Raw genomic sequence first — 27,438 nt, forward strand, 5'->3', positions numbered from 1 at the left:
TCTGCCATTCCTTTTGCTACTTTCCTTGAGCTTAAAGTTTGTGTTGGTTTCCTCCTTTTAATTTGAAATAAATCATTGAATAGTTATTTTATTTATCATATATTTGTTTTTGAACTTTTTAAATTGTGAGTATTTCTAGAATGTTTTCACTGTGCTCACTTTATAGTATCACGCTCTATAAAGAAGCAGGATGGTTTTTTTCACATTATAAGAGAAACACAGTTTATTGTTTTTTTTTCCAGGTCTTTTCGCTATTTGTGCCCATGTTGTTCCTTTCACAGTTTTAGAAAAGTATTGCAGCTCCATAGGATTCTTTTGTTTACTATAAATTAGTGGGCCCATATTTGTTAATCTTACTAACATTTCCCTGTCCTCCCTTCCCTATCTTCTTTTGCTGAAAGATGGCACATCCACAAAAGCTGAGGGTAAGCAGCTTGTTTTCTGTTACCAGCTGTCTGTCCCATTTTGTGTATCTGGCTGGTATCTGTGATAACACAATTTTTTTAGTGGTTTCCATCTGTGACTATAATTGGTACCTCGCATGAGTTGTTGCATGGTAATGCAATATGTATGTATAAACGATATACTTGGCAGTGTTAACCATCTTTTATCTATAGCCTGGAATTGTTGACTTCATATTGCAGTGGTTGGACTCTTTAAATTAAAATCTTAATTATTAAGTGATGAAAAAGTAATTTTGTTAGGCTAAGAGATTCCATGTTTTGAGTTAGGTTCTCTGTTCCAAATGAAATTTTCTTTTCTGAAGATAACACTTCCAAATACTTTTAAATATTTCAAAAGAAAAGAACTGGATCTGCAAGTAAGTTACCAACAGCCAGTTGATCAGATCAAGCTGTGTCAAAGTTGATGCTGATTGTTGAGTTTACTACACCACTTGTTTTTAAATTGCAGAGCAATCAAGTTAATTCCAGGTAAACTATGTATTAGGCTGAAAGCTGCAGTTCTCATAAGGCTGATAAACTTCATGCGGTGTTTCTTGAGTGGCATGGAAAATAATATCAGAGCTCCCTCCCAGCTGGCATTCCTTAGCTTATCTTTCAACTTAGATTATGGAATAGGACATTTACAAGAAAATGAATAGAGCAGAAAGCAAAACTAGTTTTTGGACTTTACAAAGATATTTTTATTCAAGAAATGAAAATTTTGCATATATATATAGAAATGTAACAGTAACAGTTTTGACAATTAGATTTCTAAATATATCTGATCATGACAATTACCTTGCATCTTTTCCCAGTGTAATATACAATGTTAATTGTTTAATTCATTTAAGGTGCTTCTCCAATGAAGGATGGTAAGATTTGTGCAGGATTTGCGCTTGTGAGCTTAGGCTGTGTAAGAGGGGCTATCCCATTCTGTGTGCCAATATTTATTTGCTGGTTGAGAGCAATTTGTTATTTAATTGCTGACATTTACAATATTAATTTCCAATACTTTGGCTGTATGTATTTTATTTCCATTGTGTATTTGATATGCAAAGGCAAATAGGTAGTTCTAATACTTTTTTGATATTTTGCTTAATATAACAACTGCTCTTATGGCCATTTTGTATTTTAATATGCTGTAGCTTCAGTCTGTGTGGAGTTTTGTAATTGGCTTAATGCATGTAGTTGCAAACTGGATGTCTGCATAATATGGTCATTAAATTAGAAATCAGTTGAAAAATTTCTAATACAGTGGATTCCGGTTAATTGGCCATCAGTTAGTAGGGTAGCTGCTTATTTGGGACACCTAATCAAGAAAATAGCTGGGATTTCCTTCATTTATTTGTGACACTGCCTCTTAATTGGGGCAGATGTAGTTGTCGTTGGACCCTACATTGTGCATAGAGCGAACGGTTTTTAAATAGCGTCAGATCTGTGCATTTGTGTTCAAAAAGCCGTGAATTTTGTCACTGTTAGTTGGTGGAAAAATAAGCAGTAAGGCAATTCAGAACTGTTTTGCTCACTGTGGTTTCAAGCATTCGGGCTTGGAGATTCCAGAAATGGCTGGGAGTGAAGATGAAGTAATTTTTCCACTTCAAGTTGGAAACTAGGAAGAATTTGAAGGTGTTGACAATCATCTTGAATGTTACAATGAAAACAAAGATTTAAAAGATGCATTTGTCAGTAGCATTGTATGAAAGTTAGTCCATTATCTATACTAGGTGTCTGCGCTGATTTTGTTCACTTCTTGTCAAAAGGACATGGCGACGTACACTGGATGAACTATTAGGAACTAACGCAATTTTGTAGTACAGTTGTAGTATTGTTAGTGTTCTAATTTGTTCTGTACTTCATTTAAATACATAACTTGTTAATTAGTTAAACAGTAGTTTGTCTCTTTTTTAAAAAAAAAACCTTCTTAGTGATTTCCATGAAACCTCAACTAATTCAAGCCATTTAATTGGACCAGTATGTACCGGTCCCAATGTGCCTCCAATTAACCGGAATCCATTGTATTTTTTCATATAAACAATAATACAAAATATGGCAAAGATCCCTTGTCAGTGTATGACTATTGTCAAGATAATAGCCAAGATAATTGCAGCAAACTAGTGTATTCCTAAAGCACTTTCTGAAGTTAATGATGCTGCACTGTCTTCTCCTCTTAGATTCCTCTTCCTGTTCCTTCTTTCTGCCTTTATCTCTTCTATCTATCACCACTTAGCATCTTGCATCATAAGCTCCAACCCACTCATCTTCTTCCTCACCTGGTCTCATCTATCACTTGCATGCTTTTACTCCTTCCCCTACCACCTTATTCTGCCCCTCCCTTCCCATTTCTAATGAAAAGTTCGGGTCCAAAATCACCTACTGCTTTCCATAGAAGCTACCTGACTTATTGAGTTCCTCCACGGCATGGTAGTGTAATGATTAACACAACACTTTACAGTACCAGCGACCTGGGTTAAATTCTCACTGCTGCCTGTTCTCCCTGTGACCACTTGGATATCCTCTAGGTGCTCTGGTTTCTAGGTAGGCTAAGATTAAATTGGGATTGCTGGGTGTTGTGGCTTGAAGGGCCTACTCCATACTGTATCAATAAATAAATACATTTTTGTTGGTATTAGTAAACCAGGCATCTTTTATAGCAAGAAGTTAGTTTCTCAATTGAAAGCTTCTGGTGAAGGGCAATTGACTTGAAAAGCTGAGTGCCCTGATTTTATTTCAGGTAGGTCTGCTAAAATGTAACAGTTCTGTTTCTAAGAAACATTGCGCTGTAGAAAATCGCATTAAAGAAGCAATTGTGAAACTGGAGAAATGGGGCATTACACGGTCGAGAATTTCAGACTCTCATTGGCAAATTTATTTTTCCACAGGATTTTCAAAAGTAAAGGTGTTTTTGATTTAAATTTATTCTGTTATTGTAAACTCACAATACTAAAGCTGTATAGTACTAAATGTAATAAAGATTTCCTGCACAAGTGCCAGTAGAAGTGGTTGCTTCTCAATTTCCAATGGCCTCCTTCAGTGAAACTGCCAGCCTGTGTTATGTAACATTAGTGTCTGGTTGCTGCAGGGAAGGTATATGTATACAAGGCTTTTTTTCCCCAGACGCTTTTTTTCTGCTTGTCAGCTTCCAAAGCCGTTTAAGTTGTTCTCCAGTTTCTGATCATAATCACATATTAGCAAGTTTGGCCCTACATAATACACAATTCCCTAATTCGTCAATTGTGTTACATCCAATTAGCATTATAGGAATCCATTTTTATAGCAGAGCTATCTATATTGCTAAAATTGATCCTTCGGAATGGATTAAACTGAATTGGTATTTCCCCTTTTATTTCTATATCTTCTGTGATGTGGGTATAATTCTTTTACAAAGCTCGCAACGGAAGTTAGGATTGGGACACTTGGCTGCTTTTCCTGAAGTCTGGGGTATTCCACATTCTATGTCTATTGGTCCTCTCCCACACCTTTAATTGAATACATTTAGTGTGACTTTGGGATAATTTAGTAATAATAACTGTAAACTTGGTTGTGGATGGACAGGGATCGATTTTGAAAATATTTGATGGAAAATCATCAAAACCTTCATAAATAATTTACTCACGAGTTTAAAAACCAGAATCAGAAGAATGATTTGCAGTTGAGTATGGTGAGTTTGGGAAAAAAATCCTGAATAATTTATTGTGACTGATAGTTCCAATGTAGATATTGCAAATAGAAATCCACACAAAACAATTTATGGTTGGGATTGACCAAAGAAAGAAGAAGAAATGTATTCACATTGCACTTTTAAAAGTACTTTGTAGTCCATTATGTTTCTTCAGATTAAAAGACTTGGAAGGTTTTAAGGCAGCGTGTTTTGAACACTATGCATTGTGAAGTAAGAGAGGTTCCGGTAAAGTATAACAAAGACAATACCTGAAGTGGGATGTCTTAATAACAGCACTAAAGTTTTCCACTTCACTGCAGTATGTCAGTGACAGAGGAATCAACATTTTAACTTGTAGAATGTTGTGGATTTGAGTGAGCTATTAAAGTTGTTTATGGCATGGGCATACCATATCTATCAGGTAGGTAGATAGAGATCATGTTTTTATTTATGTATAAATATTAGAGAATGTGGTAAGTTTGGCTATTCTGTTATCCTTTTTGAAAAGATATCTGGAATGAGGACAGAAGGGGCAACCCCAACTGCAATTTCCATATCCAAGTCGTGTGTTACTTTGACTCAGAAATTTTATTGTTTCTTTTGCATTACTGAGTATTAATACTGGGACACTTGTAGCTCTGTGGCAGATCCTTAAGTACCTGGACTGCAAGAGTTCATGAAGATAGTTTGCAATTACCTTCCAGGAGAAATTTAAGGATGGACCATAAACTCTAGTTTAGCCATGGTGCTCAATTTATCTAGAGGCATGTGATGGACTTGTTGGATTGCTTTCTGGAGCCTGAGCAGTTTTCCAGGTTTAGTTGAAATTGGTTGTCCCACCCACTTACTATATCTTCCGAAGGAGTTAAATGCTTCAGTGGTTGGGAAAAGTTATTGCATTATCTGGCGGAAAGAATGGTTTTGATTGGACTTTGCTTTCTTTTCAAGTGTTTGACAGTTAACCTTCCAATATGCTTAGCTTTCAATTCAAACTGTCAAAGTGGCAATGTAAATTTTATTTGCCTAGGATTTAATTGATCTTTTATAGTTTTAACAGTAGTGATAATCTTGAATCTGAATATGGTAATTTTCTTTACTTGGGCTTCTGCAATGTTTTATTTATTTTACCCTTGCATTAAGCACCTATACACTTGTATGTAATCCTTATGAGAGTTCCTCAATTTACGAACACTTGATTTGCAAACTCTTGCTGTAATGCTTTTGGCTCTGAATTCAATTTATGAATCTTTTGGATGCAGGAATACATTGGACCCAAATTTCCATAATGTATTTCATCTGGCCTTTAATGAAATCTCATGTTTTCTTGTAATGCCTCACGTTTTCGTAATTAGAGGAATGGCTGTTGATCCTGTGCTAGGTAGTAATAGTTTCAGTTCCCCAATCATTGAAGTAAAATTAAATTTTCATTTGATATCAGATTGATAACAGATATAAAGTTGATTCACAGTTAATTTGTTTATAAATAAAATTTGAATGAATCAAATGCATTTGTTCAAATCCAGCATCAGGTTGTGATGGGTTATAATTTTGTTTCATGTAGTAATGCAAATGTACTTTTCTACTGCTTTCCTTTCACTGAGCACATTGGAAATAGTTTCCATCTGTTCACGCTGTAATACATTTACAGATTATTTTTAATCTGTTACTTCAGATATTTGTAAGCTGGGGGGGGGATAAAAATATGAATGTGTATTTTACAGTAAACATTCCTTTATTCTATATTAATTCATTGATTTTTAGTGAAAGGTTTACTAATCTGATGCTAGCTGTACAAGTGCATTTACCTTGTGAAGTGACCATTTACATGTTTTGGATCCTCTTGCATTTGAACAAAATACACATGTTCAGTGACCATATTTTGCTATGATGATATGTGCACTCAGTATATGCACTGGACAGTTATTGAGCCAGTTACTGCTAATTCAACATTGATTTTTGTTTAAGGTCTAGATTTGATTTGTGCTGTTTTGTGAACCATTTCTAATATGCTAAAATGTACATTGGATGTGTGAATGTTTTAGTAAAGTATGCAACTAATGGTTGCAAATTACAGAGATTCTTAATTTAAAAAGGCTTTTACTTATTATGTTTGTGTATGAATACAGGTCGGGTGCGGTCTAGACGCCAGAGCGCTGGGAGTGCGACCAGTGTGGCCAGCACACCCTCTGATACCAGAGGACGTAGCAGAGCTAAAGTAGTTTCACAATCCCAACGTAAGTGAAACGAATTATTATTAGCAGATCATATAATTTACTGTAATACTTGCATGTTTAATCTGTTAGTAGAGAGGTGGTCTTAAGACTATCAATGCCATTTAAGGTACGGTGTTTCTTGAAGGACAGGCAGAATGGAAAAGTGGTGAGCAGAGTTGCTCTGAAAATAAGAATTAAATCAGAATAGTTGGAAAAATTTGGATGGGGATGAAAATAACAAGGAGCAGGAACCATTGCAGTGGATAGTATGTACCCCTTGAGCAGCTTGACTGTGGGATGAGTATCAATATCAAAATAATGAAGGCTTGTAGCAAAGCTAATGTAGTAATTGTGTTGACTATTGATCCTAATATAGGTGAATCAAATAGTTAAAGATGTTCTTGGGGGCAAGTTCATGGTGTTCCTTAGAAAAATAAATTGCAGACCCATATATTTTAGGAGCATGCTGTTTTTGATCGTGTTATATGTAATGAGCAGTATTAGTTGACAGTTTCCGTAGTAAGGGGAAGCAATGATAATCTAATGACATTTTGCGTAGAATTGGAGAGTAACAACATTGGAAGCTAAATCTTGGATAAGGAGATGAGTTTGCTAAGGTGGATGAGTAATTAAAATATATGTTGATAAGTGGGAGGTGAAGTAGTTAAATTATTCTTAAGAATACTTTCTGTTGGAAAATGTGGTCATTCATGGTGAGCTATTTGTGGATAACTGAATAAGTTAAGAATAGAATGGTAAAAATAAAGGTTTATTAGAAGTTGAAACAGGAATTAATAATAAAAACAAATGACAGAAAAGTTAAATAAGTATTTGTTTTTGCAATTGCATTCAATAAAAACACATCAAAATGCTAAGCAAAAAATAGAGGATCTTAAACAGAACATTAAAGACGTGTAGCGGACAATTACTGAGACCAATAGCTATCAATTCTAATAGGGGTGTTCATCGTAGGGTTTGAAAGAGATGGTATGTGTTAAATAAGTTTTTCAGTCTTTCCAAGTTCTTTGAAAAATCTGAATAGATTAGGAAGCAACTAATATGGCTATTCAAGTTATGATGAAGGAAAATTAGGAACTACAAGCCAGTTTAACTTGCTGTCAGTTGATGCGAAAATGTTGAAATATTTCTAAGTGAGAACTTGGTATCCTGCACTTTGTTCTGCCTACGTACATTTTAATGTTGAACAAACATGAAGCATGTTGAACACATTAATTAAATTTATTTAAGAATATAGGTAAAAGGGTAGTTAAAGGAGAGCTGTAATCTTACCAAACTAATACCTAAGATTTGAAGGTTGATCTATTGGGCAGGTTCAGTTTATATCTATTGGAGTTTAGATGAATGTGTGCTGACTTGGTTAGCACACAAATCCTGCGACTCTTGACAGTGCGGATGTGGTGAAAATATTTCTTGAGAATTCCTTTGCCGAAATTGAAAAATGAAATTCACCAGAGTGTGACTTGCTGATAATAATTATGTATTATCAGAATCAGTTTTATTATTACTGATACGCTGTGAAATTTGTTGTTTTTGTTTAAGACCTTGAACATTGTTACAATAAAAAAATAGTGCAAAAGAAGAATAGTGAGTTAGTGTTCCTGGACTGTTTGGAAATTTGATGGTGAAGGGAAGTAGCTGTTCCTAAAGCATTGAAAGAGTTGTTCTTCAGGCTCCTGTACCTCTTCCCTAATGGTAGTAAAGAGAAGATGGCATGCCTTGATTGGTGAGGGTCCTTAATGATGGATATTGCCTTCATGAGGTACTGCCTTTTGAAGATGTTCTTGATGATGGGAAGGCTAATGCCCATGATGGAGCGGGGTGAGTTTACAATCCTATGCATTGGCCCTTCCATTCCAGACAGTGATGCAACCAATTGGAGAGATCTCCACTCTGTACATCTGCAGAAATTTGCTAGTCTTTGATTGATGACATTCTAAATCTCTTCAAACTCCTAATGAAGTATAGCTGCTGGGCTGCCTTCTTTGTGATTGCATCATTATGTTGGGCTCAGGATAGATCCTCTGAAATGTTAATGCTCAAAAACTTGAAACTGCTCACACTTCCCACTGTTGGCCCCTCAATGAGGATTGGTGTGTGTGCTCCCAACCTCCCCTTTCCTGAACTCCACAATTAATTCCTTGATCTTGCTGATGTGAGTGTGGGGTTGTTGTTGTGGCACCAATCAGCCAGTTGATCTATCCCACTCCTGTGCACCTACCTCATCAACATCAGTGGGGTCATCAGCAAATTTATTAGTGCCATTGAACTGTGCCTAGCCACACAGTCACTACTTTAGAGAAAGTAGAACAGTGGGCTGAGAAGGTTCACTGAGGTGCACCTGTGGTGGTTGTCAGTGAGGAGGAGATGTTTACACTTTAAAGCAGTAATAGTCTTGAACCTCTTGTGACTCTAACATTGTGGCTCCTGAAGTTCTCTAATTTCATTATTAGAATATTTATTTTTATTTTACTGGTGAATGGTAATTATTCTAATACAAAGCCACCGCTAACACAAGAGTGCAAGTGAAAAATCAATTAGAAACACATGCATTTCTCTTGTGGATGTTCATACCCTATCTGGTGAGTCCATGTGCAGCAAATGTTAGACTTACTTATATTGCACTGCAAAATTCAGTGTGTGTGAGTATGTTGGAGGGGGAAAGGGGAGAGTGGGGTGGTTTATATGGGCATCTATTATTTGTATGACCTTTTCTGTTGGTGTTTAACTTGCAATTATCCCAATATACAGTCAGTGGCCACTTATTGGCTATGGGAGTGGAGCACGGTGTGGTCTTCTGCTGCAGCCCATCTACTTCAAGGTTTTGTTTCTCACACCATTCTCTGTAAACTCTCGAGACTGTTGTGTGTTTTTTAAAAAAAAAGGAAATCAGCAGTTTTTGAAACCATCCCAATTGGCACCAACAATTATTCCGTGGTCAAATCACATTTCTTCCCCATTTTGATGTTTGGTCTGAACAACTGAACCTCTTGACCATGTATGCATGCTTTTATGTATTGAGTTGCTGCCGCATGATTGGCTGATTAGATATTTGCTTTAACGTATTGGTATACCTAATAAAGTGGCCACAGAGTGTATATTCAACATTATTTAGAAGTTAGTACATGAAGCTGTAACATTTACAGTATATGAAGTTTATTATCTTGTTAAAAACATTGTGGAAATGTCTTAACATTATTAATGCAGTTGACAAAGGTCTTTCATGTGATGCATCATTCATACAACAATGTTGAAGGAACTAATTTAAAACCTGCAAGTAAAAAAATAAATATTATTTATCTTTGAGTTATATTAGAATAAAATCAACATTGTAAACCATACAAATATATAAGTTTATATATTTCTTCATGATGTATAAATTTTGGGAGAATTCAGTTCAGGATAACATTATTCATTTGTAGATCCAGAGGAAATGTAGTTGAGATGTGGAAGATGAATGTGAGTGGGTGATGATTGCCTCTTCTGTAATGGGATTAGTGACACATTGTCAGGTGGACAAAGATGATGAATAATGGTATATCTGTTTCAAAAATATTATAAAGATGCAAATATTTAGGCAGAATTGAAAGCAAGTGAATTCACAAGAAATGGGCATGAAGTGAGAAATAGAGAAAACAAGTTCTGCATTTAGCCTTAAATGAAAGCTGAGATGTAACTTTTTCATGAGATTCTAAGAAATTAGATGCAACTGATCTTACAATTCTTGTAGCCTTTGCGTTTTTAATCATTCCATTAAACTTGTACTATCCTTTTACCTGCTTCCATGCCAAGGATCCAGATCAGCTAATCCTGCAGGCGGTAAGGTTCCTCTTCAACTACAAGAATAAATTAACCAGTTGTCAAATGAATGCTTCCATTTGTCATTGCCGTTGGGCCATGTTAACATATGCAGCATTTCCAAAGGTGTTCAACTTTATTCTTCCTGTAAACCACTTAATTCTTGAAAAAATAAATCTAATTCTGGCTCTTAATAGTATCTTCCCATTGGCAGTCATGAAATTTAGGAATTGAATATTATGAATTCTGTGGATTTCTTCAAATGCATTTGGTCAGCCTGTTTGTATGAGCAAATGGAATTGGTACCCTGACCAAAGAAAACCCACAAGTATTTCAACCTTTAATAATTACTATTATCAACATAGTGCAGTGTTTTACAGGTTCAACAATAACCAAAAGTGGTTAACATTCAAGCATTACCAGTTTATTTTTATTTAAAAAAAAGAAAATCATGTTTGGTAACTTTGTCAAGGACTGGTTTGTTTGCAGATACTTGCTAACTTTGGCTGTCCTTCAATTTTGCTCTTGCTGTAACTTTTATAGACTCTGCATTTAAAACCAAAATTAACTGTTTTTTTGTTGTTTTTTTTATGATTGCAGCGGGAAGTAGATCAAGTTCACCTGGTAAGCTCCTCTGTGGGACCTACTCCAGCATGAGCAGTGGACCTCAGAGGGTTTCGGTTGCACCACAAGGGTCCGAGAAACGGAGCAAGATCCCCCGCAGTCAAGGATGCAGTAGGGAAGCTAGTCCCAACAGATTGGGGTTAGGTAAGACATAATTATCAATATCATAATTGTGTAATTTTTGTAATGTGCCTTCTAAAATGAGTCTGTTGTCTTGTTTGGGGAATGTTTTGGTGTCAGTACAACTGTCAGTGAAAATGTGGCAACACTGTGAATAAGTAGGTTTCTATAATTACAGCAGTTAATAATGATGGTTCCTATAGTAAATGCAAATGTAAAATTTTAATGCAATTACAAAAAAATACAAAGAGTATTGTTCTCCAGCCAGTGAAAACTATGCTTGACTTTGAATCTGTTCGCAGGATGACAAATCAAATGTATGTATATACCGGTAACATTTTTGAAAAAAATATCAATCTTTCTACTCGTAAGATGTAAACAGGATTTCTTGGCTCTCTCATACTTTAGGAAGATGGATTGCAAATAATATTGTTAAGAAATGAATGGTGTTTGTTGTTCTGTTTTTTCCTTTGTTTCCTGTACTAATCATGAAATATTGTTTCTGCCCAATTTATTTCTTGATATAATGAAGTTCTGATAATTCATTGGTGGCTTTTGTTGAATAACTAGCATTTGGAACAAGAATGACAGCTCTGACATATTGAGAGTCTATAAAATGATGTGGTTGAGCTGTTGTTGTTTTCCTTTGGTTGGGAGATTGATACCTTTTTGCTTAACCTTCCAAGTGAAACCCATCTCCATCCATACCATCAGTGCAAGAAAAGATCATCTGGTGAATTTCTTACTTATTGGTCATATTATTGGGTTTCAGCATTGCTTTTAGTTCATTAAGTTTTTAAAAAATGAGTCATTGTTTTGTAAGCTGGCACAAATAGAGTATGATATGAAACAGTTCTCAATATCTGAACTGCAAAATCCTAACTTTTCTTCACCCATCAATGTCAAAGCAATTTTTGAAAATCCAAATTTGCGATATTGGATCTTCATCTGTAAAATTAAAGCACTTGTGGTTAATGCTGGATGTAATATTTTTGTTAATTAAGTTTATTTTTTATCACTGTTACTGTGCTTTCTCATGCTCTCACATATGTGCCATATTTCAAGGAAAATGCTGCTTTACATTAGTAAAATCTTCTACTGGTGATAGATATATTTCTATATCTTGTAAATATAACCAACCGTAGGCATGGACTGATGATATTCTTGAGTTACTTGACTGCAGAATCTCAGTCAACCTGATATAATCATTCAGGCACATTTCCTAACAATACTCCTATAAGAGTAAATGGGATCTCTGACCATTTCTCCTGTTCACATTTGGTGTTGACCACAGAGATTGATTATACAAATACTGCAATTTTTCAGTTGGCGTTCACACATCCAGCAAGGTTCAAATTTTGTTATCTCCTGGTTTGAATGCCCAATATTCTGAGGTGCAATATGCTGATTACATAGATAATAAACAATGTATCCATTGCTGACAAAAACTACTCTTGGAAAAATAATTTCATCCTTATGAACTTTATAGATTTATTGGTACGTGTGGTAATTATTTGATGAAAAGCAATGGCTAGTGACATGGAAAATTTCTCATTCTCTCATTAGCCAGCTTTAAAAAAAAATATCAACAAAGGGAATTGTATCAATTTACAACAGAGCTTGTATTTCCTTACATCACAAAACCTTCTTGGCCTTGTATGTATCAGAAGATTGTTTTTTTTTTGTTTTGCGCAGCTATCCACTGGTTGGCAAAATAACCTTGTTTTTTGTCCTCCGTTGCCAAATCCATCAGATTCCTGGGCAGATATCAAGCTGAACGTAATGGTGCTAATGTCTCTATTTTTTGAATTTTATTCTATCAGTTAATTTTCTAATAATTGCCTTTTAATTATTACCTATATTTTTGTGTGCATCATGTTTCAATATTATACATAAATTTCTAAATTAATGAATTACAAAGAAATATGTTTGCATTTTGAGCACAGGAGGAGAAAGCGGTTATTACTAGTGAGTTAAAATATTCATCTTCACCCATAGCTTTCTACAGAAGAGATTCTTTACACTGGGGGTTGGGTGGGTTGAGTGGGACATTACTTGCCCAGCACTAACTGCCTTATTTGTATATGGAATCATCATCAGATGTTGAATGTTAATGCTGATAATAATATGAATCTTCCACTTAAATTACTGCTGTAATGAACTTCACCAAACTTTTCCAACTCTTCTCAAACTCATGCTAGCACGGAGCAGCCGTATCCCTCGACCAAGCTTGAGTCAGGGATGCAGCCGCGATACGAGCCGTGAGAGCAGTCGAGATACAAGTCCTGTTAGGGGCTTCACACCACTCGGTAAGTACCTAGAGGCATATGATTCATTATGCCTTGCTTCCCTATTGAGGATACTGCCAGAAGACAATGCTCTTGGGGGCTTTTCTTAATTCCTTTAATCCTGTCCATTTTCCCCAGTCCCCTTGCATGCTGCTCTCTCTGCAAGTCCATTAGCAGTGCTGCTTCTATACAACACTCCTCCAGCACATTTGGGGTAGATTGCTGCATTTTTTTCTGGAAATGTTCTGCCTTTTTTTCTGCCCAATACCTCCAATAATTTTAAAAGATGATTACTGTTTGTGCATTACAGAACTTGGGATGTAAAAATGGTGAACTCACTTGTACATTACTTTGATAGACCTCTACTGTTCACGATATGATTTAATGCTAATAATAATAATTGCTACTTTACACTTTAATATACTGGAAAGGGTACAAGTTATTCATTCACAGTCCTGTCCAAAGCACTTTGCGCATCAGTGTAGAAAGTTATTTTGAAGTATTGGTATGGGTCATGTTAGGGTTGTCTTGGGAAATTAATACTAACTGACAATTCTCTTCAGACGGTGAAAATAGAATTTTGTTTGTTAGCATAATCAAGTGCTGATAATATTAGCAGAAGAACAGTCAAAATTAGTCATACTTTCCAAGGGTGCAAGCTGAAGGCAGATGGGTTGAAGTTTCGTAACCTCTATATTTTTAGTGTTTCTCATGGTACTTTCACTTTATATTTTGTGATATGGGGTAATTGTATTTGTTTAGTGACGAGTCAAACATTGTTGATCTAACCATCATTGCCGGAAAAAGTGCAAAGGGAATTTAGGAGAGATTGGGCAGTGTAAGATTTTATTCTTCGAAGCATACGAGACTGAATGGTGCCTTTATCAAGGAAATAAAGTTGAGGGGAATAAACAGGGAAATGGTAATTGTGTGAAGGTAAGAGGAGAATGTTTTAAAATGGACATCAAGGGGCAACTATCTTCATGCAGAAAATGTTGTCCTTTTAAAAAGAAACACTTCAACAGTATATACATAGGAAAGATTTGGAGGGATATGGGCCACAAGTGGGGAATGGGACTAACTTGGATGGGAATCTTGTTGGCCTGGTGAGTTGAGCTAAAAGGCTTGTTCTGTGCATTAACATTCTGATTCAAACATTGACGATGTCCTATTTTATTATGAATTGGAAATTACAAGATAATTAAGGAGGGAATACAAAATGATGAGTTAGAGAAATGCAAATTTTATTCCAGCGTTTAAAATCAAACCTTTTCTTAATTTGATTTTCCTGCAACTTCAAAACAGCAAAGTGAGATGGCCTACATTTTCCTAACTTGTATAGTCTAGACCGGGGGTCGGCAACCTGCGGCTCCCGAGCCATTTGTGGCTCTTTCACCTCTGTGCTGCGGCTCCCTGTGGCTTTGGGAAATAATTGGTCAGTATTTAATTAAAATGTATTTTATGTTAGTTTGTTAGCTTTTGAAATGTAATTATGGTGATCTTGTACATTTCCTGCCACATCCGAAACGGCTCACAATTAGCCGGCATTCCGGCTAAGGGAGATAGCCTACGGGGGTTTGTGAGTACGCGTCTTTTGCAGCATCTGCGTCCATGGGGGCTGGGTTGAGGGAGGCTTAAAAGCAAGGCTGTTTAGTTCGAATAAAGCTATCTTTGACTGCAGTTTACTGACACCGCTACAACGTGTTTTTATCGCTGGCTGTCCAGACGGAAGGTGCTGAAACGCTTTGTCGCGTGTCTGGAAGAAGTGAAAACTTTCCTGGGCAGCAAAGGGCTCACCTTTCCTGAGCTGGAACAGCCAGAGTGGCTGGAAAAGCTACACTTCATGGTAGACATGACAGCGCACCTGAACACGCTGAACACAGCTCTTCAGGGGAAAGGACGTACAGCCCTGCACATGTTGGAGGATGTTTTGGCATTCGAGCGCAAGTTGACAGTGCTTGCCAGAGATTTACAGAAAGGCACTTTGTCTCACTTCCCCAATTTGAGAGAGTTCAAACAAGGTCACGACATGATAATTTCGGAGTATTTACATTCTGCAATCATCGCAATGCAAACATCGTTTGGGAAACGCTTCTGTGAGTTCAGAGAGGAAAAAAACACATTATCCTTCCCGGTCACTCCCTTAAGCATCGATCCTTCCCTACTGAATACGACTGCATTGGCAGGTGTGAGTCAACCTGATCTTGAGATGGAACTGGCCGACATAGCCGACAAAGACATATGGGTGTCCAAGTTTAGACGCTTGACAGCAGACCTTGAAGATGTTGCCCGTCAGAAGGCCGTTCTTGCTCAGAAACACAAATGGAGTGATATTGAAAACCTCACAGATGACAGCTTGCGATCCTGTGTAAAGATGAAGGTGACATCATACAGCCCTGATGTGCAGACGCTGTGCGCTGAGGTCCAGGAGCAGAAATCCCATTAACCAAGTATGATAAATATTTTAATTGCCTATTATTTTACTTATATTCATATTTTTTCATAGTTCAGTGAAATAGTCCTTTCATTTTTCAGGATGACAGCTGGCTGACGTTATTTTTGGTTTGCTGCTGGCGGAAAATTTAAGTTCGGCGTTTTTCATAAATACAAGAAGGACTCAAATAGACATTGAATATTTTACTTAAAAGTAACTTTCAACCCAACGTCTTTTTTTCGGAGTTCAAAATGTTTTTGTTGCATGCAGAAATGTAATTTCGTTTTCTCTGCAGGAGTTCATCAATTTCATAAATGCAACACATTATAGTTTGTTTATACATAGCATAAAGGCAAAAAAAAACGTTGTATGCAGTGTTATTTCATTTTAAATGTCAAACGGGTTTTGCGGCTCCCAGTGTTTTCTTTTCTGTGGGAAACGGGTCCAAGTGGCTCTTTCAGTGGTAAAGGTTGCTGACCCCTGGTCTAGACTGTGTGTATAATAGCCACCCACATTTATCAGAGATGATTCTGTTCTCTTGACATCAGGAGGCCACATTGGAAAAACTGGTTATAATAGATGACACCAACAGGTTTGCAGTCAAAATATTGCCTCACCTGGAAGGCTTGTTTGGAGCCCTGAAAGGAGGTGAGGGGGAGGGTGAATGGGCAGGTATAGCATTTTTGTCGCTTGCAGGGATTTCTGTCATTCCAGAGGGGAGGGTTGGACGGACAAGGGAATCATGAAGGGAGCGATCCCTGCAGAAAGTGGAGAGTGGGGGAAGGCTGTGTTAATTAGGTAGGATGCATTTGGTGATGGTGGAAGTTGTGGGGAATAATTTGTTGGATGTGGAGGCTCATGGAGTGATAGGTGAAGACAAAAGGAACTATATCCCTGTTAAGGCAGTGGGAAGATTGGGAGAGTGCAGTTGCTTAGGAGATGTAGGTGAGGGCAGCATCACCCCGTTCTTTGAAGCAGAGCATCTGATGTCCTGGTGAGGAAAGGGAATAACATTTTTACAGGAAAGAGGGTGGGAAGAGATTAGTTTTAGTTTTATTATATTACTTAATTGAATCCCAATTTCTTCAGATGAAGAAACAATTTCATGGAGCTTTCCTTGACTATACTTCACATCATCATGCATATTTCTTAACATTTGGCTGCTAGAATCTAAAACTTCAAAGATGTTAAACTTAGTTGTTTGGAGCGCGTTTTTTATTTTGAGAACGTACGTGCACCTGCGCACTACTCATGTCCATCACTTAACAGAAATGACATGTAACATGTAAGGCTTATTGAAAAAAATATTTTCAAATGCATTTTTTACATACCACAACGAAGAAACTTATTTTTAATTTCAGTGGGAACAGTGTTGTTGGTCTCCCTTTTTAGCCAGCGCATCAAAGTCTGGATTTACTTTTGTTAGGGCGATTCTCAGGATGGATTTGAGGTGTTGGTCAGTTAACTTGGATCTGTGGCTGGCTTTGTTGATGTTCATGATGCTGAACGCCTGTTCACACAAATAGGTCGAGCCGAACAACGCCAGCATTTTCTGTGCCGTCCTCCACTTGGAGGTGTCCTGTGTTCTGTGTCCTCCACTTGGTAAAGAGGTGTTTGGAAACACCTCTTTACCAAGTGAAGCATAAAAGTCATTCAGTTTAAGAGAGATGAACTTCTCTTTTAAGACGGGGTCAGTTCCAGCTGTAGCTCCTCAGGATCTTGTGACAGGGGACAGGCCACCAACTGAAGTGACTTGTCAATTTTTTCAAAATCAGAAAAGCGACGACAGAATTCTCTGTGCAGCGCATCCAGTGACTCGCTGTATTTTTTCACATTTGCGCCGGCCTCTTCCAGCGTGGCTAGTGTGGGAAAATGAGTGAATAACTTACTCGAAATTTGCCTGGAGAAAAAAGCCAGCTTGGATTTAAAGGCTTTCACGTTTGTGTACATGTCATGCACAAACTGATCTTTCCCCTGTAGCTTCACGTTCAGTTCATTCATGTGTGAAAATATATCCACAGCAAACGCAAAGTCACAAAGCCAGCTCTTGTTGCTCAGCTCAGGAAATTCGCCGGCCTTCCTCGGTAACTCCAAAAATGCACCGATCTCCTCTTTGAGCTCCCATACTCGTTGAAACACTTTGCCCAAACTTAACCAGCGGACACGGGAGTGATAAAGTAGGTCCTGGTGATCCAGGAACGTGATGAACTGACGGTGCTGAAGTCCCCTTGCACGTATAAAGTTGACAAGTTTTACGACAGGATTCACAACATGATTCAACTGTAATGCCGATTTACATAGAGATTCCTGGTGGATGATGCAGTGACGGAAAATAACATCCTGGTCAGGATTTTCATCTTTCACTTTATTCTGTATTCTCCTCAGCAGGCCGACATTTTTCCCCGTCAAATTAGGAGATCCATCTGTGGTGACGTTGATAAGTTTACTCCAAGGGAGCTTCATATTTTCGATGACAGCAGACACCCGGTCATACAAGTCCTCTCCCCGTGTTTTTCCTTTCAGAGACTCCATTGTCAAAAACTCCTCCGTTATTTCAAAAGTATTGTTAATTCCTCGGATAAAAATGAGGAGCTGAGCAGTGTCTTTTACATCGTTGCTTTCATCCAGTGCTAATGAATATAACGTGAACGACTCTGCCTTTTTATTTAAGTCGCTGGTTATATCTTCATCTATCAGTTCCACACGGCGAGTCACTGTCCTGCGTGATAAACTGATTTTTTCAAATTTGTCTTTGCTCTCCAGACACAATACACCTGCTGTCTCCACCATACATTCTTTTAAAAACTCGCCTTCAGACAGAGGCTTGCTGGCCTTTGCTAATTTGAATGACAGCATAAAACTCGCCTTGGTACTTGAGTCATGAATGGCAGTTTGACGGTGAAAAAAATTTTGTTGAGCCTGTAAATTAGCTGCCAATCTCTGAGCATTAGCTTCCCGTTCTTTCGTTGACTGGTCGCTAGCATGTTTTGTGGCAAAGTGACGGCTGATATTATATTCTTTAAAAACCACCACAGTCTCTTGGCATATCAGGCATACAGCAGTTGATCTGTGTTCAGTAAAAAGATATTTAGTTGTCCACTCCTTATTAAACACCTGACATTCTCTATCCACTTTTCTTTTCTTAGCTCCACTCATCCTTACAGAAGGGGTGAGAGGTTGTAGTGGTGTGCTACATGCAGCGCTAAAATTATGACACGGAGTCGGTAACTGCAGTCGAAGGAAAAAACTTTATTCGAAATCCCCAGCCTCACTTTTAAGCATCCCTCAACCTGCCCCCCATGGCGCAGAGGCTCCAAAGCTCTGTGCTCGCAAATCCCCGCAGGCTATTTCCCTTAGCCGGAACGCTGGCTAATTGTGAGCCGGTTTGGATGTGCCAGGAAATGGGTCGCCACAAGGTTACAAAGTAAAGCGCAAATGTGGAGTAATACGCTGCACCTCAACAAAGGTCAATGTATATAGAGTGCGTCATCTATTGGGAAAACGCCAGAATTGCGGGGAAAAAACGTTAACAAGGTTTATTAATATAATTTCATCAAGTTCTGCGGGCCGGATTAAAAAGCTTAACGGGCCGTAGTTTGCCCATGCCTGCACTAGACCCTCAGTCCCTTACTATTTCTGGAAGATTATTTATGTCCTCCTTAGTTAAGACAGAACCAAAGTAGTTATTCAATTGGTCTGCCATGTCTTTGTTCCCTATGATCAATTCACCTTTTTCTGACTGTAAAGGACCTACATTTGTCTTGACCAATCTTTTTCTTTTCACGTATCTATAAAAGCTTTTACAGTCAGATTTTATGTTCCCTGCCAGCTTTCTCTCATAATCTTTTTTCCCTTTCCTAATTAAGCCCTTTCTCCTCCTCTGCTGGTCTCTGAGTTTCTCCCAGTCCTCAGGTGTGCCGCTTTTATTTGCTAATTTATATGTTTCTTCTTTGGACTTGATACTATCCCTAATTTCCCTTGTCAGCCACGGGTGCGCTACCTTCCCTGGTTTATTCTTTTGCCAAACTGGGATGAACAATTGTTGTAGTTCATCCATGCGATCTTTAAATGCTTGCCATTGCATATCCTCTGTCAACCCTTTAAGTATCATTTGCCAGTCTATCTTACTAATTCACGTCTCATACCTTCAAAGTTACCCTTCTTTAAGTTCAGAACCTTTGTTTCTGAATTAACTATGTCACTCTACATCTTAATGAAGATTTCCACCATATTATGGTCATTCTTACCCAAGGGGCCTGGCACGACAAGATTGCTAACGAACCCTTCCTCATTGCTCAATACCCAATCTAGAATGGCCTGCTCTCTAGTTGGTTCCTCAACATGTTGGTTCAGAAAACCATCCCGCATACATTCCAAGAAGTCCTCTTCCTCAGCACCCTTACCAATTTGGTTCACCCAATCTATATGTAGATTGAAGCCACCCATTATAACTACTGTTCCTTTTTTGCACGCATTTCTAATTTCCTGTTTAATGCCATCCCCAACCTCACTACTACTGTTAGGTGGCCTGTACACAACTCCCACCAGCGTTTTCTGCCCCTTAGTGTTATGCAGTTCTACCCATATCAACTCCACATCCTCCAGGCTAATGTCCTTCCTTTGTATTGCGTTAATCTCCTCTCTAACCGGCAATGCTACCCCACCTCCATTTCTTTCCTGTCTATCCCTCCTGAATCTTGAATATCCCTGGATGTTGAGCTCCCATCCATGGTCGCCCTGGAGCCATGTCTCTGTGATCCCAACTATATCATATTCATTAATAACTATCTGCACATTCAATTCATCCACCTTGTTACGAATGCTTCTCGCATTGACACACAAATCCTTCAGGTTTGTTTTTACCACACTCTTAGCCCTTATACAATTATGTTGAAAAGTGGCTCTTTTTGCTTTTTGCCCTGGATTTGCCTGCCTGCCTGCCACTTTTACTTTTCACCTTACTACTTTTTTTGCTTCTACCTTCATTTTACACCCCTCTGTATCTCTGCACTTGTTCCCATCCCCCCGCCACATTAGTTTAAAGTCTCCTGAACAGCATTTACAAATGCTCCCCCTAGGACATTGGTTCCCGTCCAGCCCAGGTGCAGACCGTGCTGTTTATACCAGTCCCACCTCCCCCAGAACTGGTTCCAATGCCCCAGAAATTTGAATCCCTCCCCCTTGCACCATTTTTCAAGCCACGTATTCATCTGAAATATCCTCCTATTTCTACTCTGACTAGCACGTGGGACTGGTAGTAATCCAGAGATTATTACCTTTCGGGTCCTACTTTTTAGTTTTATCTCCTAACTCCCTAAATTCACTTTGTAGGACCTCATCCTGTTTTTTACCTATATTGTTGGTACCTATGTGCACCACCACCACTGGCTGTTCACCCTCCCTTTCCAGAAAGTCCTGCAGCCACTCAGAGACATCCTTGATCCTTGCACCAGGGAGGCAACATACCCACCTGGAGACTCGTTTGCAGCCGCAGAAACGCCTGTCTATTCCCCCTACAATCGAATCCCCTATCACTCTAGCTCTCCCACTCCTTTTCCTTCCCTCCTGTGCCGCAGAGCCACCCATGGTGCAATGAACGGCTGCTGCTGCCTTCCCCTGATGAGACATCTCCCTCAACAGTATCCAAAACAGTATATCTGTTTAGGAGGGAGATGACCTCAGGGGACTCCTGCACTTCCTGCCTACTGCTACGCTGTCTAGTGGCTACCCCTTTCCTTTCTGCCTGTGTAGCCTTTACCTGCGGTGTGGCCAACTCACTGAGCATGCTATTCATGACTTTCTCAGCATCGCGGATGCTCCAGTATGAATCCAATCGCAGCTCCAGACGCTCAATGCGGTCTACCAGAAGCTGCAGTTGGACACATTTCCTGATTTACCACATGCTGTAGGATGAACAAGCCACAGGGCCGATCTCAGCTACCGTGACCTACCCAATACTTGCCTCAACTTTTGAAACTTTCTCCTTTGAAAGGAACTTATCCGGCCTTACCTCACTTGTAGTGAAGCTCGTCTTCAGCCTCTTCTCATTGAAGCCTCTCGAGACAAAGCCTCAAATCTCCACTCCTTCACTGGCCCACTCACTCACTCAAGATGGTATTAAATTAAAAGAAAAGTATATGAGGTTGAAAGGATTAATTGTCGGCTAAGGCTTTGTGTATATAACTTAATCTGGCATGGATAGAGGAGTGGCTGGCAGGCAGGAGGCAGCAAGTGGGAATAAAGGGGGCCTTTTCTGGTTGGCTGCCAGAGACTAGTGGTGTTCTTCAGGGGTCAGTATTGGGACTGCTACTTTTCATATTCTTTGTCATTGATTTAGATAATGGAATTGATAGCTTTGTGGCGAAACTTGCATCTTGAGATAGATGGAGGGATAGGTAGTGCTGAGGAAGCAATGTGATTGCAGCAGGACTCAGATATATTGGAAGAATGGGCAAAAAAGTAGCAGATAGAATACAGTGTTGGGAAATGTATGATAATATATTTGGTAAAAGAAACAATAGTGCAGACTACTAGCTAAATGGGGAGAAAATCCAAACATCAGAGGTGCTAATGGACTGGGAGTCCTTGTGCAAGACTCCCAGATGATAAATTCACCGGTTGAGTTTGTGGTAAAGAAGACAAATGCAATGTTGGCATTTATTTCAAGGGGAATAGAATATAAAATCAAGGAGATATTGCTGAAACTGTATAAGTCACCAGTCAGGCCACACTTGGAGTATTGTCAACAATTTTAGGCCCCAAATCTCAGAAAGGATGTATTGTAATTGGAGAGAGTCCAGAGGAGGTTCCCAAGGATGATTCTGGGAATGAATGGGTTAACATATGAACGTTTGGCAGTTTTGGGCCTGTACTCACTGGAATTTTCGAAGAATGTGTAGGGATCTTATCGAAACGAACCAAATGTTTAAGCGGACTAGATAAGGTAGATGTGGAGAGGATTTTTCCTCCGATGGGGGTATCCAGAACTAGAGGGTACGGCCTCAAAATTGAAGGGCAACCTTTTAGAACAGAAGTAAAAAGATTTTTTTTAAGCCGAAGAGTGGTGAATCTGTGGAATAGACTGCCACAGAGCTGCATTCTGTGGATGAGAGGTGACCTGGAATTTAAAAGAATGCATGAGGATCACTTTGAAGCTTACCAAATTTGAAAGGAATAGATAAGGTAGATATGGAGAGGATGTTTCCTCTGGTGGGGTTTCTAGAACTAAAAGGTGCTGCCTTAAAATTGAGTGGTGACCTTTTAGAACAGGAGTAAAGAGTTTTCTTTTTCAGCAGAGTATAGTGTATCTAAGGAATGTTGTGCCACAGACTCCAGTGGAGGCCAAGTCCGTGGGTATATTTGAGGTGAAAGTTGACAGTTTTCTGATTGGTCAGGACATCAAGGATATGGCAAGAAGGCTGGTGTATGGGGTTGAGTGGGATCTGGGATCAGCCATGATGGAATAGTGGAGTAGACTCGATGGGCTGAATGACCTAATTTTGCTCCTATCTCTTATGGTCTTATTCACTTAACTGGCATCGGTCAAATATAATACGTACTGCCTTTGCTGTAGTTGTGTGCATAGAATCCCTTTTATTCTGCTAGGAACACTTTATTACTTTTTTTTAATTGATTTTTTAATGCATTTTCTACAACACTACAAATTTTAAAAAAACCCCAAAACAAAGTAGAAAATTAGTACAGTGCAAAATAAGCATACAATAGTAATATAATGCAAAATAAGATAATTGAGAAAGCACCCAAGTTGAAGTCTTGTAAAATTAGTGTCCACCCCAAACCCCACAACAAAAAAAAACTCCAGACCAACCAAAACAAAATGTAGAAAATATAAATCAGAACATTCAAACCCTCAAAACTGTAAATACACTTGAAAACAGAAGATAATAATGCCTACTACCAAAAAAAAGAGTTGAAAGCAAGGGACTGAAAAAAAAACAATTAAGAGGAAAATTATGAAAATACTCAATAAAAGGTCCCCAGACTTTATGAAACTTTATATCCGAATTAAGAATTGAATAATGGATTTTTTCAAGGTCTGAACAGGACATGATATAAGCCATTGAGCATGCGTGGGTGGGGCAACATCTCTCCATCTAAGGAGGATTAGACGTCTAGCCAGGAGAGAAGCAAAAGATAATATTCGACACTTAGTCGAACTCAAGCGTATATCTGTCTCACCCAAGAAACCAAACATAGTAATTAAAGGGTTAGGTTCTAAGTGGTGATTCAGAATACAGGATGAAGTTATAAAAACATCTTTCCAAAATTTCTCTAAGCTAGGACAGGTCCAGTACAAATGAATAAGAGAAGCCTTGCCACTTTTGCATTTATCACAAAGAGGACTAATGTTAGGGTAAAATCGAGATAATTTAGATTTGGACATCTGGGCTCTATGAACAATCTTAAACTGTAAAAGGCAGTGGCAAGCACAGAGAGAAGTTGAATTAACCGATTTGAGAATCGAGTCCCAAATCTCATCAGATAAAGGGATATTTAAGTCATGCTCCCAAGCCATTCTAATTTTATCCACAGGGGCGCGCCTTAAGGATACTAATTTATCATGGATAAAGGATATTAAGCCTTTACCCATTGGATTAATAGAAAGAAAGAAATCCATAGCATTTTTCTCAGACATTTCAGGGAAGTTGGGAATTAAAGGACTGATAAAGTGTCTGATTTGGAGATATCTAAAGAAATGGGCATTAGGTAGATTGAACTTAGCAGAGAGCTGTTGAAAGGATGCGAAGCGATTATCGATAAAAAGATCTTCAAAATGTCTAATGCCCTTTCTATACCAATCATAGAATGTTGAATCATACACAGTAGGTAGAAAAAGATGATTATGTAAGGTAGGACTAGAAAGGGAAAAACCATAAAATTTCCTAAACTGGGCCCATATTCGCAAAGTATGTCTAACAAGAGGATTAACCATTAGTCTAGACAAACTACTAGGGAGTGCAGAAATAGATAGATCTTTAGTGGAATTCAGCTCCATTGATACCCAATTAGGGCACTCAGATTGGCTATGAAAACAAGACCAAAAGATAGTGCAACGAATGTTAGCTGCCCAGCAGTATAAACGAAAATTAGTTAAGGCCATGCCACCCTCTTTTTTAGATTTTTGAAGATAAACTTTATTAATTCTAGAATGCTTATTCTTCCACAGATAGGACAAAATAATAGTCTAAGGAATCAAAAAAGGTTTTAGAAATAAAAATTGGAATAGATTGAAATAAATATAAAAATTTAGGGAAAACGTACATTTTAATAATATTAATACGACCTACCAAGGACATAGATAGAGGTGACCATTGTGACAGACTCTGTTTTGTAGTGTATAAAAGATTGGCAAAATTTTCATGAAAAAGACCCTTAAACTTCCTTGTAACTGTAATACCAAGGTAAGTAAATTGATTATGAACTACTTTAAAGGGGAGGTCACGAAATGCTAATACTTGTGCTTCTTTATTAATTGGGAAAAGTTCACTCTTGTGTAAATTAAGTTTATAGCCAGAAAACTGGCTAAATTGATCAAGAAGTGAAAACATGAGGTAAGGATGTGGACGAATTTGAAAGAAAAAGTAATAGATCATCAGCATAAAGAGAAACTTTATGCTCAACACCCCCCCCCCCCCCCCAAATCCCGGTCAATTCAGGACAGCTTCGGAATGCTATCGCCAGAGGTTCTACAGCCAAATCAAAAAGAAAGGGACTTAAAGGGCATCCTTGACAGGTGCCATGTTTAAGGTTAAATAACTGGGATTGCTGAGAATTAGACAAAACAGAGGTGGTAGGACATAGATACAGCAATTTGATCCAAGAGATAAAACTGACCAAAGTCAAATTTTTCTAAAACCACAAAGAGGTAGTTCCACTCTATATGATCAAATGCTTTCTCCGCATCGAGAGAAATAACGCATTCAGGAATCTGTTGAAGGTGAATATAAAATATTAAATAAAAGGCCTATGTTTAAAAAAAGGAAGACGGTTTTTAATAAAACCAGTTTGATCATCAGAAATAATAGAGGGTATAACAGTTTCTAATCTATGAGCCAAGACTTTGGCCAAGATTTTAACATCAACATTAAGCAAAGAGATCGGCCTGTACGAGGAACACTCTGTTGGGTCTTTCCCCTTTTTTAATGAAAGAATAATACATGCCTCATTAAATGAGGGTGGCAATTTACCATAGTTAAACGAGTCAGATAGTACTGAGAGTGAAAGGAGTGAAGAGAATGATTTATAAAATTCTACGGGGAACCCATCAGGTCCAGGAGATTAACCTGAAGACAGTGCAGAAATTGCAAAAGATATTTCTTCTAATAGTATAGGCTCATTAAGTTTTGCTTTAAAATCAGATGAAAGTGAAGGAATATTGAGAGTATTTTAAGAAAAAGATCAACAGAAATATTCTCATTCAGAGATTCAGAGGAGTAAAGCTGAGAGTAAAAATTTTTAAATACGTCATTGATTTCTGAGTGATTCGATGTAATATCCCCATTCTCCTTCTGGATCTTTGTGCTATGTTGTTTAGCTTTAGAACGCCTCAACTGATTAACTCGAAATTTTCCAGATTTGTCACCGTGAATATAAAAGCGACTCTTACTTTCAAGAAGTTGACGTTCAACAGGTTGAGTCGAGAGAAGGTCAAATTTAGTTTGAAGTTCTACAAGCTTCTTACATAATTCAGGGTTATTAGTTTGAGCATATAATTGATCTAATTCTTTAATCTGATTAATTAGGTCTAATCGATCTATACGGGACTTTCTATTAAGATTTGCTGAATATGAGATTGTTTGACATATGTTTAAATAAAAAGTTATCTGATCCTTAATAAATTTTAGAAAATCATCATCCGATAATAAAGTCGGGTTAAAATGCCAATGTTTATTCCTCTGAGGGAGACCAGGAAAATTTAGAGACAAAGTAATTGGAGCATGATCAGAAATCAGTATACTCTGATAGTCACAAGAATGGACAAATGAAATAAGTTGATTATCAATTAAAAAATAGTCAATTCTAGTAAAGGTACGGTGAACATGTGGAAAAAAAAGGAATAATCTCTCTCAGTAGGATGAAGGAAATGCCATATATCAGAGATACCATAGTTAGAAAGAAAAGAGTGAATAGCTAAAACAGATTTAGTAGGTGATCTAGTAACAGGGGACGATCGATCCAAATTGGGATCTAACCAGCAATTAAAGTCGCCACACAATATAAGAGAATATGAATTTAAATCTGGTAATGAGGAGAAAAAAACGTTCAAAAAAAAATTTACATCATCAGAATTGGGAGCATACAGGTTTGCTAGTACAACTTTAGTATTATATAATTTACAAGAAACGATAATAAAACAGCCATTTATGTCAGATAACTTACTATGGAATTCAAAAGGAATATTTGAGTTAATAAGAATGGAACCCCTCCCCAGCTTTGGCTGGGAAGGATGAATGAAAATGCTGATCCACTCACTTTGACAAAAGCCGAGAATTATTAAAACTACGAATATGAGTTTCATGAAGGAAAGCAATGTCAGCTTTAAGTTGCTTAATATGGGAGAAGACCTTCCTCCTTTTAATAGGATGATTCAATCTCTTTACATTCCAGCTCTCAAATTTCAGTGTATTCATTATCAATTGTTAATACATAAAAGGTAGTACTTAAATACTCTGGAGCAGTGCTCTGCTGTGTTGTCTATCACACTGAAGCATGTCAGCTGTATAGCAAGCAGTTACAAAGCAGGAAGAGTGAGGGTAGAGGCAATTAAGGTGATTGTTTCTGGAAGTTTATATATGATCTTCTCAGAAAATGCTCGCAATAA

General features: G+C 37.9%; 1 protein-coding gene across 1 annotated transcript in view; it reads left to right on the forward strand.

Annotated features, from left to right (window-relative positions):
* Positions 1 to 27,438, forward strand: part of clasp1a (cytoplasmic linker associated protein 1a) — a 341,123-nt gene that overhangs the window by 210,290 nt on the left and 103,395 nt on the right. Inside the window, exons 20-21 of the mRNA XM_059970314.1 lie at positions 6,228 to 6,335; positions 10,731 to 10,898. Coding sequence (XP_059826297.1) covers positions 6,228 to 6,335; positions 10,731 to 10,898 — 276 coding nt within the window. The remainder of the gene's footprint in view (positions 1 to 6,227; positions 6,336 to 10,730; positions 10,899 to 27,438) is intronic.

The sequence above is a fragment of the Hypanus sabinus genome, chromosome 5 (assembly GCF_030144855.1).
Source record: "Hypanus sabinus isolate sHypSab1 chromosome 5, sHypSab1.hap1, whole genome shotgun sequence".
NCBI lineage: Eukaryota > Metazoa > Chordata > Chondrichthyes > Myliobatiformes > Dasyatidae > Hypanus > Hypanus sabinus.